At 37.0% G+C, this 18194-nt stretch overlaps 1 protein-coding gene across 1 annotated transcript; it reads right to left on the bottom strand.

The window, feature by feature from the left end:
* Positions 1-10376, bottom strand: LOC121989345 (protein CURVATURE THYLAKOID 1B, chloroplastic-like). The gene is made up of 6 exons (XM_042543331.1): positions 10050-10376; positions 9709-9809; positions 9523-9609; positions 9338-9400; positions 8758-8795; positions 1-249 (listed from the first exon to the last, which is right to left on the bottom strand). The coding sequence occupies exons 1-6, from the start codon at positions 10192-10194 to the stop codon at positions 189-191; spliced, it is 495 nt and encodes a 164-aa protein (XP_042399265.1). The 5' UTR covers positions 10195-10376; the 3' UTR covers positions 1-188.
* Positions 10377-18194: the final 7818 nt, after the last annotated feature.

Below are 18194 nucleotides of genomic sequence, written 5' to 3'. Positions count from 1 at the left end.
TTTTGGAAAAATAAATTCATAAGTTACTTCAGTGTAATTGATACATTGCAAACAAGAATTTTATCCAGGAAATATACATTATGCTGGAACATGAAATATTCTACTACATATCTCGAGAACATATCTTCCAGGGAGCATTGATCTCATCGGTTAGCCTCATGATTCAATAGAATCAATCTTCTTTGCAGTCAACTGTTATTCCCAATGATGTCGCTATAGGTGCTCTTCACTTTTTCAAGCAAAGCTTCTCTAAATATATTGTCACGAAGAATGTGTCAATGAATCTTTTCTGGTTGAATAGTATTCTACTTCTCATAAGAAATTCTACTTAATTTCTGATAGTGACTGATTTGTTAAGCTAAAATAATTACATTTAGTAGCATATCAAGGATATAATGTGATTGACTGGCATTAAATTCTCCTGTAAACGTTACTAATTATCACAACAATAAGAATGACAATCCAGATAATTGAGACAAACTTGTATAGTCAATTTTTGACCAAAAAGGGATAATGATGAAAGCATGAGAATCAGAATGCAAAGGTTCCATCTTGCAATAAAATAAAAAAAAGAGTTGGTTTGGTGAAGTACAAATTTATGCTTCTCAATAATTTTTTGTTTCTAAACTGACTGACTTGCTTTGATCATCCTTATTGAAGTTTTAATCAAATTATATGGGGGCTGATTTGTAGTTGATCAAGTCTCCTAATTAGTGTGCTTATGTTTGGGTTAGTTGAAATTCATGTTGAGGGCTTGATGAAGACTCCAATTGATGGTTCAAACCAAATTGAACCAGAGTAGCCCCACAATCACCCCTCTCGTGGAATCATGCATGCCCATCCATACTCTCTCATCCCCTAGCTAACTTGACGGTCGACTATAAGCTGATCCCGTGATTTACTTCCCCTTCACATAACCTGGGAATGGGATGTGAGGGGTGTCTGGGGTGAACGTAATCACCTTTTTCTACAATGCATGCCCATCCATAGCCCTACTGCACAATCTCTCCATCTTGGTGATCTCCTAAGAGTTTTCTACTATGTGCATCCACCTCTAGTGATCCCGCAGCTAGTAATGACTACAACAAGGATGTGTGGCTGCTAAGTGGTTTTGATAGTGAGTAGGATAACACCACTGGTCAACAATCTCCATTATCGACGCATCAATGCTCTTCTCCCATTGATCATAGTAGGGGCATTGTAGATATTGTTTATAGTCGAGCGTCGAGTCTCTCTGTTCGGCATAAGGGTGACATCTAGCGAATTCATGACTTGTGAACCCCTTTATCTTTGACTATGGAAGCTAGCAAAATTCTATAATGCTGGATTTGCTCCTCCAACCAAACATTTTTCTAGCGGTTTGCATTATTCTATTCTCTTAATAGGTAGTTTTTTTCTTGCTTACTTGTCCGTTGGTAACTTAGTGGGCTGGGCTCAACTAAGCTTATTGTGTGTTGGCCATAGGAAGAAACTATTCCTCTGCAGCAAGTCAAAGATCAAGTGATGATTTCTACCTATAATTAGCTATGTAGTGACCATATATTAAGGTAGATATGTATCCCTTCTCTTTGGATATCTCTTAGTGTGTTCATGGGTTTTGTTGGATATGATAGGAACCATGATAAATCCCTTTGTTTCAGGTGATGAGGATGCCTCTCTTCTGGTATAGAAAGGGCCCTTAACCTTTATTTCTTGAAATAATGACTTTATTAACATTGAAATCAAAGATCTACTTATTATCTCGATGTTCATTTTGCTCTCGTTTTTAAAAGAGGTATTTTATTTAAAAGAAAGATGAAATTGATGGAAGCCCAGCTTGAAGCAAGAGTATGTCAGTAGTCAGTTTGTCTTGATTATTTAGTGTGTTTTGATGTGTAGAAATGGTGATATGTGAATTTTCAAGTTCAGAAGTTTGGTTGAAGATGCTACAATTGATTTGTTAAGATGGATTTGACTCCGTATCAATGAACAAAATTTCGTTCCGTGCCGGGCGGAATGGGCGGAACTTACCGTTCCGCCCGCGCACCGAAACCGGCACCGGACGAGCGACGGTTTCGTCGCGTCGTGCGTCGTGCGTCACGCGCCAGGAGGAGTCGGGAACAGCATCGCCAGAAGCTTCCGGCGTCGCCGGAAGCTTCGCGGCGCCTGAAGCGTGTCGCAGGCGCAGGAGGCGTCACGACGCGACGTCTCTGGCGACGCCGAAAACTTCACTGACGGTTCTGGCGCTGCCGGAATCTTCGCCGGACTCCTCCGGCGCCGCCGGAGGTGTCGCCGGACACCTCCGGCGCCGTCGGAGGCGTCGCGGGCGAGTCGCGGGCACGCGCGCAGGCGCTGGGTCGCGGGAGCAGGCGCGGGTCGCGGGCACAGCACTGTGCAAAATTATAATTTAAATAAATTAAATAATTCCTATTTAATTGAGATATTTTAAAGAGACTTTCATGAACCCTAATTAAATTATCCCAACAAAATATAAAAATTCAAAAAATTCTAAAAAAAATTTATATATAAAATATAAAATATAAAAAAATATATTTAAAATTTTAAAAAAATAATCAATTTTATTAAATAATATTCTGAAATTATTTTTACTATTTTAAAATTTTTAAAAATTCTTTAAAATTCTAAAAAAAATAATTTTTATAAAATTCTATTAAATCAAATTTGTATTCTTATATATATATTTTAATTATTTTATATTTTTTACTGATTTAATGTTTAAGTAAAATTACCGAAACCGTATCGGCACGGCACGATACGATACCGAAACCGTATCGTTCCGGTCTCGGACCGAAACCTCGGCACGGGTCGAAATTTTAAACCTTGCTCCGTATATCTTGTTGCTTGTGACATCTTGTCCTTGAGTTAGAATTATCTTTATTTTTGTTTGTGCAGAAAAGCATGTGTTATATAGTTTGTGGATTAACTAGATTTATTATTATAATTTCTCTTATAGAATTATCAACTCTAGTAAAGCGAAGTTTCCATGTGTAGATAAGTGATAAAGAGTAAAGGCATAATAAAAAAATGTATGTTGTCAAGTTGGTGTTGGTTGCTAAATAACTCATCATTTCTTCCATATGTATAATATGATTTCCTTGTTGACCTTATTGCTTATTGTGATTCATATTATGATTTGTAATCTATGGTACCACCTTTATTTGTGTTACATTTTATTCAAAATTTCATATAAATGATTTATTTGATAACAATGAGATAATTGTGCAGACTACGTCGCTAGAATCATTTTATGCTAAGATTTGAACACTTACTCATTAAGATTTTGATTATGTTTACATGTATATTATAACATTAATAATTTTGCTAATAATCATCTCTTATGATGTACTGGATAGATGATAGGGTTCATGATTTTGACAAATAGTTGCCCATGATATTTAAGATCATTGGTCCACACATATACTTGATTGACACAAATACACTTCACTCATATTGCTCCATCAATTGGAGATGGTAGTGCACAAGGAAACTCCCTTGATTAGAGATGGGAGCATATGGATGCAACTCCCTCAACTGAACTCTGGTCCTCTTGTTTGTTTCCGTAAGTGTTTTATCACTACACTACGCCCATGGGGGCAAACTAGGGCATTTATTGGACACCTAAGCACGTATCTATACCATCTTAAATGCATCTCTTAAAATTTTCCTTCAATTGGTACAATCCTGACTTTATCTCTAATGTTTTCGTTTCTTATCTATTTATCCTTGTATGTCCACATATTTACCTTAACATTCTCATTTATGCAACTCTCATCTTTTGCTTATGTGCTCAATTCGTAACCCAATATTCAACCCATATAAGATCTAACCACCATTTCAAGGACTACGATGGTAGAAATAGTTAGGTGCATTCATGATAAATATGGAAGTTCGTTATTAAATTTGGTGAAAAGAAATACACGATTTCTTATTGTATCCTAGTGGTATTTTGGCTTCAGTCTTCACTTTTTCATTTGTTGGTTGGTTATGCATGATCCTCTACGAATTGGTATTACCTTTATAGATATGGTTCATTTTGTTATTATGTTTATGATCTAAACTAGTAGTTGAATCCCTTTCTTAGGGTTCACCATATATAGCCAAGATAACACAAGAGCTTAAGGTTAGGATATGCTAACAAATTGACTTTAAGTGAAACATGATAATTCGATACAAGAGCTTAAGGTTAGGATGTGTTAAAGGATTCATATTAGTACCCTCAACAGCTTGACGTACTCAAGGTGTGAATTGGTGCTTGGAGTTATTCTTGTGGACTTTTGCTTGGCATTGAATTTGTTGGTTAATGACTTTAAATATCAATTGATTGGATAAATGTTAATTCGGTCTTATATTTGATTGGTGTTTCTATGTTGTCATATGATATTGTGGGGCATTGTCATGTTTGTGTAAGGTTATGAAACCTTCTTTTGAGATGTCATCTTGATATATGCTTAGGAATTGGTTGACTTGTTGAAGAGCAGTTTGTGATGTTTGCAATCAGGTTGAGTGTACTTGGCTGAATAACTAGGAGGGGAACGGGACAAGGATAGAAAATAACACATAATCGCATAAGAGTGGCCAATGATTTGTGTACAATATTCCTATTTTCTCCCTCTCCTTCCACTCCCCTCCTTTCTTTCCACCCAAGTAAAACTTAACCTAAAGTGTCTCATATTGAAGTAGGAGGCATAATTCTTCATGTTTCTATGGATGATTAGATAAAGGTTAAAATTGAGATTATGTATGAGCTAATTGTTGCTATAATTTATACTTCATGATTTAAGTTGTGCTTTGAGTCATTGGCTGATTACCTAAGAAGACTTGGGATTAACGGTTCAAGTTGTTTGTATGATTGATTTGGTGAATTGATTCATCATTTCATATGGCAATTCATGACCTATTTTTGTTGATCGTAAAATCTGAGAATCGACTTGTTGTTTGATTTGTAACCAGTGAGATTTATATTCAGTGGTTGGTCAATAGATGAATAAGTTTGTTGAAATAATGATTGAATTGAATCAATAATTATATAAGCTTTGATGTCAAGTATTAGAGAGTGATATTCAAATCACCATGGTGTATGGTTGTGATCACCACCAAGATTGTATGGCATACCAAACAAAAGAAATGTAGAACCAAAGTTGATCCCACCAGCATGGGTATTTTATCATCCCTAATGCAGAATTGCCATTGTCATTTTATCTTCCTTTTTTTTGGCCTTGTTTCTAATGCTAATAGGTCTCTCCAAACATTTCATGATCAAATCCATCTTAGTTGAGTTCATCCCACTAAAAGACTTTCAAGCTCCAGAATGAAAATTTATTATGCGTACCTTTACCTAGCAATAAAGAAAGGAAAGTAGGATAAAATGATGTTGTTCAATATTGCTTGGTTTAGTTTATCAGAAAATCTAATATAATAATTTTACTGAACGATTGTACAACAACAACAACAACCAAGCATTTTTCCACTAGGTGGGGTCGGCTGTATAAATCCTTTTACGCCATTGAGCTTTATCTCCTGTTATATTATCATCTATATTTAAATAAATTTTATCTTGTTTTATTGTTGCTAACCAAGTCTTTTTTGATCTTCCTCTTCCTCATTTGATATGCATGTTTATCATAGTTTCACATCGCCTAACTGGAGCATTTATTGGTCGTCTAAGTACATGTCCGTACCATCTTAAATATGTCTCTCGGAGTTTTTTCTCAATAGATGCAACTCCGACTTTCTCTCTAATGTTCTCATTTCTTATTTTGTCCATCCTCATATGTCCATCCATCCACCTTAACATCCTCATCTCTGCAACTCTCATCTTCTGCTCATGTGCTCGAGTCATAGTCCAACATTCAGCTCCATATAACATAGTAGGTCTAACTGCAGTTTTATAGAACTTACCTTTAAGTTTAAGAGGTACTTTACGGTCACATAAAACACTCAACACTCCCCTCCATTTCACCTATCCTGCTTGTATTCTATGTAAGACATCTCTCTCAATCCCTCCATCGTTTTGCAAAAATGATCCTAATATTTAAATCTCTCGGTTCCGGACAACTCGTTCTCTCCTATATTAACAATTGTTTCATTACTTCTAATATTGTTAAACTTAAATTCCATATATTCTATCTTTAATCTGCTTAAAACATTTCCCTTCCAGTGTTCCCTCCAAGATTCTAGTTTAGCATTTACCCCTTCACATATTTCATCTACCAAAATAATATTATCTGTAAACAACATGCACCATGATACTGTGTCTTGAATGTGCGCAGTGAGTTCGTCCATAATTAGTGTAAAAAGATAGGACTTAGAGCTGATCCTTGATGTAACCCTATCTTTATTGGAAATGCTTCAGTTACTCCGCTTGAAGTCTTTACTCTGGTCGTTACATCCTCATACATATCCTTAATTAGTTCAATATATGTTATGTTAACACCTCTCTTTTCTAAAATTCTTCATATAATTTCTCTTGGAGCTCTATCATAAGCTTTTTCTAAGTCAATGAATACCATGTGTAGATTTTATTTTTGCTCTCGGTATTTTTCAATTAATTGTCTAAGAAGATGTATAGCTTCTATTGTCGACCTTCCAGGCATAAACCCAAATTGATTTTCTGTCACTGTGGTCTCCTTCCTTAATCTTTTTTCTATTACTTTTTTCCAAAGTTTCATAGTATGACTCATTAGTTTAATAGTTTACAGATTTTGTCGTCTCCCTTGTTCTTATATAAGGGAACTAGAGTACTTATCCTCCATTGATCAGACATTTTTTTCGTTTTCAATATCATGTTAAATAATTTTGTAAGTCATTCAATACCTTGTTTCCCTAAGCACTTCCATACCTCTATCGAAATATCATCTTGTCCAACGGCTTTTCCATTGTGCATCTCCTTTAAAGTTTGTTTTACTTCTGAAGTTTGAATTCTACGATAAAAATTAAAATTTCTATGCTTATTTGACCTACTTAAATTACCTAAGTTAAGTTGGTCACCTAAACCTTCATTAAAAAGTTGATGAAAATACATCTTCCACTGCTCTTTTATTTCTCCATCGTTTACTAATACTCTATTACATTCATCTTTAATACATTTTATTTGGCTAAGATCTCTTGTTTTCCTTTCTCTCACTTTAGCTATTCTATAAATATCTCTTTCCCCTTCTTTTGTATCCAATTTTTGATATAATTGTTCAAAAGTTTTATTTTTTGCCTGACTCGCTACTTTCTTAGCTTCTTTCTTGACTATTATATATTTTTTTAAGTTTGTCTCATTCTTACAAATATATAATTCCTTATAAGCTATTCGTTTTTTCTTCACTCTCTCTTGTACTTTCTCATTCCACCACCAAGATTCTTTACTTAGTGGTGCATGTCCCTTTGACTCACCGAGTACACTCTTAGCTACTATTTTTAACTTTGATACCATCTTATCCCATGTTGTATTAGAGTCATCGTATATTTCACCTAATGCTTGTACTTATACCTTCTCCTTAAATATATTTTGTTTTCCATCCTTTAACTTCCACCACTTAATTTTAGGAATCGTATATATTTTCTTTCTATTGATACTATGTTTGAGGCGTATATCTAACACTACTAACCTATGTTGGGTAGTTAAGCTTTCTCGCAATCTTTACAAATATTTCTATCCTTCTTCCTAACCATAAGAAAGTCAATTTGCGATTTATTATTCCCACTTTTGAATGTGACCAAGTGTTCTTCTCTTTTCTTAAAACATATATTAGCTAATATAAGGTCATATGCTATTGCAAAATCTAATATAGTTTTCCCTTTCTCATTCCTCGTTCCAAACCCATAACTCCCATGTATTTTCTCATATTCCTCATTTTTCACTCCGACATGCACATTTAGATCCCCTCCTATTAAAATTATTTCATTTGGTGGAATATTTTGTAATATTTCATCTAAGTCCTCCCAAAACCTTGATTTGGTAGATTCATCTAATCCTACTTGTGGTGCATATATGCTAATTATGTTCATAGTTTCTTTCGCCATTATTATCTTAAGGCTTATAATTCTATCCCTTTGTCTAACTACTCTTACAACTTCATCCTTTAATAAACTATCTACAATAATACTCACTCCAGCTTTACTCTTTCCATCCAGTGTACCATAACTTAAAATCCGAGTTCTCTATCATCTTTGCTTTCTCACCTGTCCATTTTGTCTCTTGTACACACAAAATACTAATTCTTCTCCTAATCATCATATCTACTACCTCCAGTGAGAGTTCCTATGTTCCATGTTCCAAATCTTAGATTATTAGTTTTCCTATCATATTTGTTCTTATCCAACCTATGGTGTGAGAACTCTTGCCTATTTAACACTACACTCAAGTTCTCATGGAGATGTAGCAGTCCTTGCTGAGATGTTACAGCGGACCCTGTAACGCGAACTCTTACATATTTAGCACTACACCCGAGTTCTGAAGATGTAGCGGTCCTTGCTGAGACGTTATAGTCGGACCCTGCAACGTGTTCCTTCCGGGGAACAACCCAGCATTAGCATAATAGTTTAATGGATCCATTCATTGAATATTTGTCATAGTTTTGACGCTGGCTGGCAACCTAACGCAACCCTCCTCCTCCTCCCTTATTGAACGATTGTGAAAGAATTAAATTTGTGAAGGAATTAAGTTCTAACCATTAGGCTTAAGGTTTTCTTCCGTGCAAATAAAGGTAAATAGTAATGTTCTTCAAGCAAAGCGAATTAAGCACAAATTTTTGAGACTTTGAATGTTACCTGTCAGGTTTGAAGATCAGGTTGCTGTATATGAACCACTGCATGGGTAAATTGACAAATAAAAGATAATAAGTATGAGAAAGAAACTTTTTTTTTAATAAACATCATTGATAAACATATTGGAATTAAAGTCTATACATCAAAATATGACAAATTAAGCACAAGTGCCAACTCCAGTAACCATGAGCAAGAAATACTTAAGCCATGAGTAGTTCTATTGTGCCATCAAGCACACATTTTTTGAAGTGTGAAATTTGATTAAGTACGAGAAATTTGTTAGTCGAGTACATGAATATATAGGATCATTTTAGGATAAGTGCAGAAATTAGATGAATTTTTCCTTGCCAAACTATAGTAATTAAAATGCAGAGGGTAAGGTCCACAATTTTAGATTCTATCCATTCATTTTTTATTTTTGGACATACTACTCGATAATATCCCTCCCTAAAATATGGGTTAATGTCTCTTCCATAGAACTTGAGTAATAAGTAACAAAACTTCACTTTTACTTCTGGTATGGTGCAATGCCCTGGACCAAAACAAACACCTAATTTTTACAGAGCTAAGTCAAGGACCATACCCCTGTGTAACCAATTCCGACAAGTTCAAGAACACCAGGAACTATAGGCAGCCTATCAATTGCCTGCATAGATTTAGTCATTTAGACACATGAAAGTCCATATGAGAAATAAGGGGGGGAAAACACCATGAAACAACCATATGTGCAACCCACAAATTATTTAACTGCTTCCAATCATTGCTCACCGAGATAATGCCGGTGGCACTCCATAGAGCGATAATTCCAGCAAATACAAGAGAAGCCACAGCATACTTATCTTCAAGTTTGTTCCACTGTCCTTCAAAAGTGTCGGTGAATTCTTATACAAATTCTAGTTCGCACAATAATCCCCTCGATTTCAAACAATCACAAGATAAAGATATAATTTATACCTCCTCCTTTATGGTCGTCACAATTTCAGGAAGCTCACTTGAGGTTTCAGCAGGTGTTCCTTCGTTGGCCATTGCAATGACACTCCTTGATGCTGGCCGGCCTAAATTCCGACCAATGAAGCTACAGTTTAGTTAATTCCAAGCAAATTTCCATCTTAAAAAACTAATATTTTGGAAACTTATAAACAAGAAAGCACATAAATGTTCTAACTTGCAAATTTTATATCATGATTTACAGGGCTTTGCACTAATAGGCAAATCATCAAACAGATGAAGGTACATAACTTAACGCAGCAGCGGTAAGTCGAGAATGAGCTGATCCGGGAGCAGCGCAGACTTACTATAACAGGAAGCGTTCTTCCGCGGCACAATCGGAAACAACGGTAGGCAGATGGAGCGCGGCCGGAGCTGGCCGCGGGACGCGGTGGCATGGGGGTCGAACAGAGCCCGGGAGAACAGACCGCAGGGGGTGCTGGTGGCGGCCATGGATCGGCGCAAGGACTAGGATTGATTTCCCTGGCTTCGATTGGATTTTTCTACTTTTGGCTCGGTTTAAAGAATAGAGAGGAGAGATCTGGAGCGAAGGTCTGGTTCGGAATTGGATATTGGAGATATAGATGAGCTCAACAGTTGCCACCCATTGGCAGTGGCGACTGGCGAATCGGAAGAACAGCTTTAGGCGGCTTCCTATTGGACGGGGGACTTGAACTGGGCCTGGCCCCGTCACGTAGTTTATCCTTTAAAATATATTTAGCTCCTTAATATTCATAATATATTTATTTATAAATATTAAAATTAATTTATTAATTAATTATCTTAAAATCTAATTTTGTTAGTTAACTTATCTACATGGGAATAATGAGGGTAAAATCTTCTAGCTTCAACAAAAATTTTGTGTGCACAAGCTCCATGTTCGTACTATTATATATATAGCTTGCTTGAATTGAATAATATTTCTAATAAAAAAAAAGGCCGATAAGATAAATGAACAACTTTCAATGTTAAATTATTATAGTAAATATAATAAATAATTACATGATGAATTGACTAGAAGGTATGAATGGACAATGTTCTTTTCTTATTAAGTTATTATAAATAATACAACACAAATTCAATATTAAATATCAAGTGCGCATACGTATCAATCAAAGTGATAAATAATGCAATGTTGACAAATTACAACGATCGACATCAATGCTAAAATAAAGCATGTAATATGATCTGGACTTTGTTGCTACTCCACATCTTATAATGCATGTGGTATGTCACCCTCAAATTCACTCAATCATTTCTTCAAATGAGACAATGGAGTAGAGTAGACATGCAATAAGAATCATACTATGTTAGTCATTGCTAGATGATTTCATCAACAAACAAGTAATTTGGTCGACAATTATTTACAATGCGATCGTGAGTAGAGCTGTTAAAGGGATCAATTTATAGCAGGGTAGGTTAGCGCATGACAGATTAGTCATTTGATGGGGCAGATTGATCCGTCATCTTAGTGGATTAAAAAATCTCCAACCCAACTCAATTTAAGATGAATTACAGATTAAGCGGGCCAACCCAGGGGCCCTCAAAAATTTTATAAAAAACTAAAAAAATTATATCTTTAATGTTTTACTTCAGAAAGGTTCCATTAATCAAATATATCCAAAAATAGATCTTGTAAATGTAAATTGACACAAATGAGGACTTATGTTTGATGAAAAGTATTATTTTTATTTTAAAATTATAACAAAAAAATGATAAATTGACATAAAACTTGGCTTACATGTGTTTCTCAACCTACATGTCAATCCAAGTTCGTCAGGAGCCAACCCGCGCAGGTCGAGAGCCTAGGCGAGTCTGCGAGCTTGGGTTGATAAATTTTCAATCCAATCCGCTTAAATTGTTTGGCGGGGCAAGGCAACCTAACGTGTCTAACCCAAATTGCGTATCTAACCGTAGTGTTGGGTTCCATGCAAAATTAAACAATAAAATGCAGTGGAAAAGGAACACACCAGAGATCCAGACAAATTCTAAGTACATTAGATTAACTCAGTAATCCAATAAGATCAAATTAGATTAACTCATTAATCTAACATGTTTAAAATCTAAAACTAATTTCAGACTTAAAACTTAAACACACTCATCCTCTCATCAATCTATGTTGATCCTGTCCGAGTGCTGAGTCGATGAACGCTGGATACGTGGTGCTCCCGGTGATGACGTATAGACCCTCGACTGCTGTGAACCTCCGGCGAGAACCTGCAAGCACAAAACCGAGCCGGGAAGGGGTTCCCGGCAACGGCCCTCCGACGCTCAAGTCAACTCCGGCGGAAAGAGAGAATGACGAGAATGAAGACTGTAGCTACAGTGATGTCGAATGCATACCCCCGTCGAAGTCTGGGGGTCCTTATATAGGACCCCCGGGAGGATGTGTGCACACGCCCCCAAGCGTGCACGATCCTCAAAGCATACCTGAAATGGTCGTGTCAGAAAAGCATGTCTGGCACCATGCCGCAATCGTCCGGGCATATCTCTGACGTGCCAGTGGAAACTTCCACCGTACGATTCTCTGTCCGGCCCAGCCGCCAGCCATGCTGCCTGTCGGCGACACACGTCTCAAGAAGGATATCCTTAGCTGCTCCCTTTGTACTCTTCTACGCCTTGTCTGTTTCGGGCTGAGCGAAGAGCCGCTCGGCCCCGAAGGGCTCGGGCCTGAAGGCATGCCAGACCGAGCGAGAATGCTTCCTTGGTTGAGCTGTAGTTCAGCCGAGCAGACCGACCGCTCGGCTCGACAATTCCTCTGTGCTTGGCAGCTTGTGAGCGTCAGAAACCCGACTCGTAGTCGAGCTATCTTCGCACCAGCCTTAGCGCGATCCTGGTCGAGCGGCCATGAGACTTCTCTTGGCCGGGCGGTCATGAGACCTTTCCGATCGGCCAAACCTATAGGCTGACCCCCTCTGACCTTGACCTCCACGTGTCGTTGACCCTTGTCCATGCGGGTCCCCCTATGCTTACTGCCAGATCACGTGCCTCCTCCTTAAGTCTAGTCAAAGGAGGCCTCAAGTCCGATTGATTGGACTACTAGCCTGGTGATCTAACAGCCGCTCCGCTGAAAATGCTTAACCGCTCGGGAGCCCTGGAGGCAAACCTTGCCGCTCGGCAGTACATTCTCTGGAACTTAGAGAGTTTTGGGATCCAACGGCGGTCAATGCTGACGTCTTTTTAGGATTTCCTCGGGATTCACGTAAATCCTCACCATTGAGGGTGAGCATGCGGCCACGCCTCAATAATGGAGCCCATTAAATGTGACCCTATGAGTGAGCGACAAGTGGCGCCACCGCCGACACCACGCGATCAGGTTGTTTGGGTCAATGCGACCCTTGCCCTTTTGAATTCCACGGTCGGATCCGGTCCTCGGGCACTGTGACCTGCATCCAACGGCTCGGAGTAATCGAGCCCAACCTTTATAATGCCCTTATCGCTTCCCTTCGCCGCTGCTTGCGTTCGTGTTTTCGGGCTCCTGCTCACGTTTGGTGCTTCGGCAACTTCGTTCTTCAGCATTCCGGCGATCCCTCGTCTTCTCCTTCGATCACCTTCTTCTCTGTAAGGCTTCCTTGCCCCTCGTCTCTTCGTTCTTTTGCGTTTTTCTTCGCGCTTTGCCAGTGTTTGCGCCCTTTTGGCACTGTTCCAGTCATCCTTACCGTCGACCTTGTTGTTTCTCTTTTGCTTCGCCCCTTGTCTTGGTAATGGCCAGTTCTTCTCGCCAGTCTGACACCGCCCCTGGCCTCTGGTATACCACCATGGAGAGCCGGTTTGACGAGGGGGACGCGCTGAGCTTCGTACGAACCTTCGAACTTCCCTCTGGCCACGAACTAATATTAGCTACCCCATCCGCTCGGCCGCATGACCCGCCGACCGGTACCATTTGTTTTTTCCGGGACCAGTTTGTAGTCGGTCTATGCTTTCCCTTACATCCGTTCATCCCTAAAGTGTGAATTACTTCCGTATCCCGCTCGGCCAGCTCGTCCCAAACTCCTTCAGGCTGTTGTGCGGGGTAGTTGTCCTATTTAAGCTACACGGCATCCCCTTAGTTCCCAAGATCTTCCATTATTTCTACTACTCCAAACAGTCCGAGTGGGACACCTTTCTCTTCTAGTCGCGGATCGGCCTTATTTTCTTCAACAAAATGCCGACCTCGAACAAACATTGAAAAGAGTACTTCTTTTACTTGCGTCTTCCCAAGTTGTCATCTTTCCGAACTAAGTGGTAGACCGTCATACTATTATATATATAGCTTACTTGAATTGAATAATATTTCTAATAAAAAAAAGGCCGATAAAATAAATGAACAACCTTCAATGTTAAATTATTATAGTAAATATAATAAATAATTACATGATGAATTGACTAGAAGGTATGAATGGACAATGTTCTTTTCTTATTAAGTTATTATAAATAATACAACACAAATTCAATATTAAATATCAAGTGCGCATACGGTATCAATCAAAGTGATAAATAATGCAATGTTGACAAATTACAACGATCGACATCAATGCTAAAATAAAGCATGTAATATGATCTGGACCTTGTTGCTACTCCACATCTTATAATGCATGTGGTATGTCACCCTCAAATTCACTCAATCATTTCTTCAAATGAGACAATGGAGTAGAGTTGACTTGCAATAAGAATCATACTATGTTAGACCTCCTCATAATCAAGGGTTACAAAGCAATCAGTGAAGAACTCTCAACTAAAAACAGTCATTGCTAGATGCTTTCATCAACCAAGTAATTTGGTCGACAATTATTTGCAATGCGACCGTGAGTAGAGTTGTTAAAGGGATCAATTTATAGTAGGGTAGGTCAGCCCATGATAGATCAGTCATTTGATGGAGCGGACCGATACGTCATCTTAGTAGATTAAAAAAATTTCAACCCAACTCAATCCAAGGTGGGTTGCAGATTAGGCAAGCCAACCCAGAGGCCATAGAAAATTTTATAAAAAAATTATATCTTTAACGTTTTACTTCAGAAAGATTTTATCAATCAAATATATCCAAAAATAGGTCTTGTAAATGTAAATGGACACAAATGAGAACTTATGTTTGATGAAAAGTATTATTTTTATTTTAAAATTATAACAAAAAAGATGATAAATTGACATAAAACTTGGCTTACATGTGTTTCTCAACCCATAGGCTAACCCAAGTTCGTCAAAAGCCGACCCGCATAGGTCGAGGACCTAGGCGGGTCTGCGGGCTTAGGTTGATAAAGTTCCAGTCTAATCCACTTAAATTGTTTGGCGGTGAGGGACAACCTAACGTGCCTAACCCAAATTGAAGGATCTAACCGTAGTGTTGGGTTCCGTGAAAAATTAAACAATAAAATGCAGTGGAAAAGGAACACACCAGAGATCCAGACGAATTCTAAGTACATTAAATTAACTCAATAATCCAATAAGATCAAATTAGATTAACTCATTAATCTAACATGTTTAAAATCTAAAAGTAATTTCAAACTTAAAACTTAGACATACTCATCCTCTCATCAATCTATGTATTTCTTGATCTTTAAATAGATTTACTTAACCAAATAAGCTCAATATCTTATCCTGATTTAGTTGAGCATGACTATACATTTTATATGTCCTACTTAATTAAGGGGTACACAGACATCACTTTCATTATATGAAAAGGACTTTATAATCAACCTTACTACATGTGATGTTTGTTGATACTAATACACAACTTCTTATATATGAAACTGTAGTAACTTCAAGCCAAAGGACTATTTATACTAACAAGCATTATGAGAATGTTTATAACACTCATATAACAATCCATAAAATATTCAGTTAATTCAGTACATATTCTCTAATTTATACTCATATATTAACTTGATATCTTATATCCTTGATTTGTGAAATTAAGTCATCAATTAACCTACATATTAATCTCAATGTATTAATATTGCTCTTGTATACTAATACTTGATTAGGAATAATTGAGAATAGTATTCTATACAATTTCTCACAATCAATTCAAATAATTGATATATAGGACAAAATCTACCACTATAAGCCATTATTATATTTATTCAAATTTGCACATAAATAAAGTAAATATAATAAACATTAAATGCTACCTATTATTAAATATGATACAAAAGTCACATATCAATCATCACATGATTGACTTTTAGGGTTGACACTAACATCTAGTTGACCCAACATTAGAGCTTTGGTTGACCTACATTCAAGCCAAGGTGGATCAAGGTTTATCTCAATTTGCTTGGTCATCTAACAACTAAGGGACAACCATAAATCCTTTGAAACATTATCTAAAGCTCCTTAGATAAAATACTAAAGCTAATTTATTTTTTTTTTCTAAGTTACAAATCATGACTATGGTGGCCACAAGTTCTAAGTTGGTCGTGAATCGCGGTCAAGTCATCACAATATTTGATTATGAGTTGTTGTTGTCGAAAAGAACAATTGCCTTAACGTAATGGTAAAATTATTGTCATGTGACATTAAGATCATGGGCTCAAGTCGTGAAAATAATCTCTTACAAAATATAAAATAAAATTGTGTACAATAGATTCCTGATCCTTTATCAAGACTCCGCATTGACAAAAGCTTCGTGCAACTTTATACCTTTTATTCATTTTTCTTTTCCCTTTTTCTTTCCTCCTTTCTCTTTCTTTTCTATTGAGGAGATTGTTTTTTAACATTGATTTATTTCCCTCTCTCTCCACTTTAAGGTAAATAAAGCATCATTAAGTGATGATAATAGTATTCCTTAAAATATTTTTAGATGTTTTGTTTTTGTAATTCATACTCAACTTTTCAAACTGATTAATTCTGAATATGATTGGCTCGACCTCATAGAAGTTTTCCACTGATCATAAATCAAAAAGTACTCACATAGGCCCATAACTACAAGAATTCCCTTAATTAGCAACAGAATTTATTTCTATCGCTAAAATAGCCACCAAAATAAATTTCCGTCACTAATTAGCAATGGAATTTATTAGAGACCGAATATTATTTCGGTCAAAAATTAGCTACTGAAATAATCATTTGGTAGCTAAAATAGCAACCAAAATTGATTTCGATTGTTAATTAGACCTTTTAGTGACCGAAATAAATTTTAGTTACTAAAAACTCCACCCCTAATCAACCCTGGGTGCCATGAGCTTGGTTGGCTACAGCTGATCAACCCTAGCCATAACCAAGCTCGCAGCTGTTGGGGTTGCAAGGTTACAAATATAGTCCCACATTGAAAGCATATGAGAAAGATCATGGGTTTATAAGAAAAAGATATCTCCATTAGCATTAGACCTTTTGAGGAGAGCCCAAGAGCAAAACTATGAGGGCTTAGGCCCAAAGTGGACAATATCATACTATTGTGGAGATATCTAAATTTTTTTTGATCCTTTAATTGGTATCAGAGCGATGTTGCTCTTTACGGGACTAACTTCCGAAAGAAGTACAAGCCAAAGCCATGATCCAAGATTGAACCATGTGGGTGAAACCTTGAATAAAGTAGGGGAGACCCTAAGCAGGTCAAGGTGACCCGATACTCGAGGGGAGGTCCTGAGTAGGTCAAGAGTGACCCGATGCTTGAGGGGGGCCCTGTGGTCCTTTTTTTTATCCATGCTTAAGGACTTAGGCCCAAAGTGGACAATATCATACCATTGTAGAGATATATAAATTCTTTTTGATCCTTCAGCGACCTCAACACTAGTTGGCCTCATCTTGGCCAGCCTTTACTTGGCTAACCTCAGCTTAGTTGACTATGAGCTCGGTCGCTGCCTTGATTAGTTAGCCTACCCACGAGCTTGGTCGATCATGAGTTTGGCTGGCCGCAAACTCAATCGCAACCTTAGCTAGCCCTGGTTGCAAGCTTGGCTAACCAAGAGCTTAGTATTTATCAGATAAGCATGAAACTCTGGAAATGATTGTTGTTTTAAATACACTTATATTTAATTATTGACTTCATAATATTTTTTGTGCATACATTGTTTGTTCAGGCATTTTCCTTGGAGAGACTCTAGCTAGCTTCTTTATGCACCAATTTTATGTATATAATGAATGATTATTTAATAATTTAATTCAGTTTAAGTTTAAACTGCATGCATGCTTAATTATTTAGTTTTACACATTTAATAATGTTACAAATTTATTTCTCATTAGGTTACAATATATATATATATATGAATAAAGTTTACAATATGTTTGAAAATGAATTTATCATTAAAGAATATCTTAATGGAGTTGAACAGTTTGTAGAATTTACTAAGTATTATCCGGAGTGTATGAATGGTGACCAATTACAGTATCCGTGTAATCATTGTAAATGTAGAAATATAATGGTGCGTTTGGTATGCGCGTTTTTCATTTTCATTTTATGAAAAATGCACATTTTTTGAAAAATGGTGTTTGGTTTGCATTTTTCGTGTCTGTTTTCTAAAAAAAATAGATAGCGT

Source organism: Zingiber officinale, chromosome 6B, assembly GCF_018446385.1.
Source record: "Zingiber officinale cultivar Zhangliang chromosome 6B, Zo_v1.1, whole genome shotgun sequence".
NCBI lineage: Eukaryota > Viridiplantae > Streptophyta > Magnoliopsida > Zingiberales > Zingiberaceae > Zingiber > Zingiber officinale.
The sequence above is the reverse complement of the archived record's forward strand: the minus strand, read 5'-3'. Positions and strand labels throughout refer to the sequence as shown.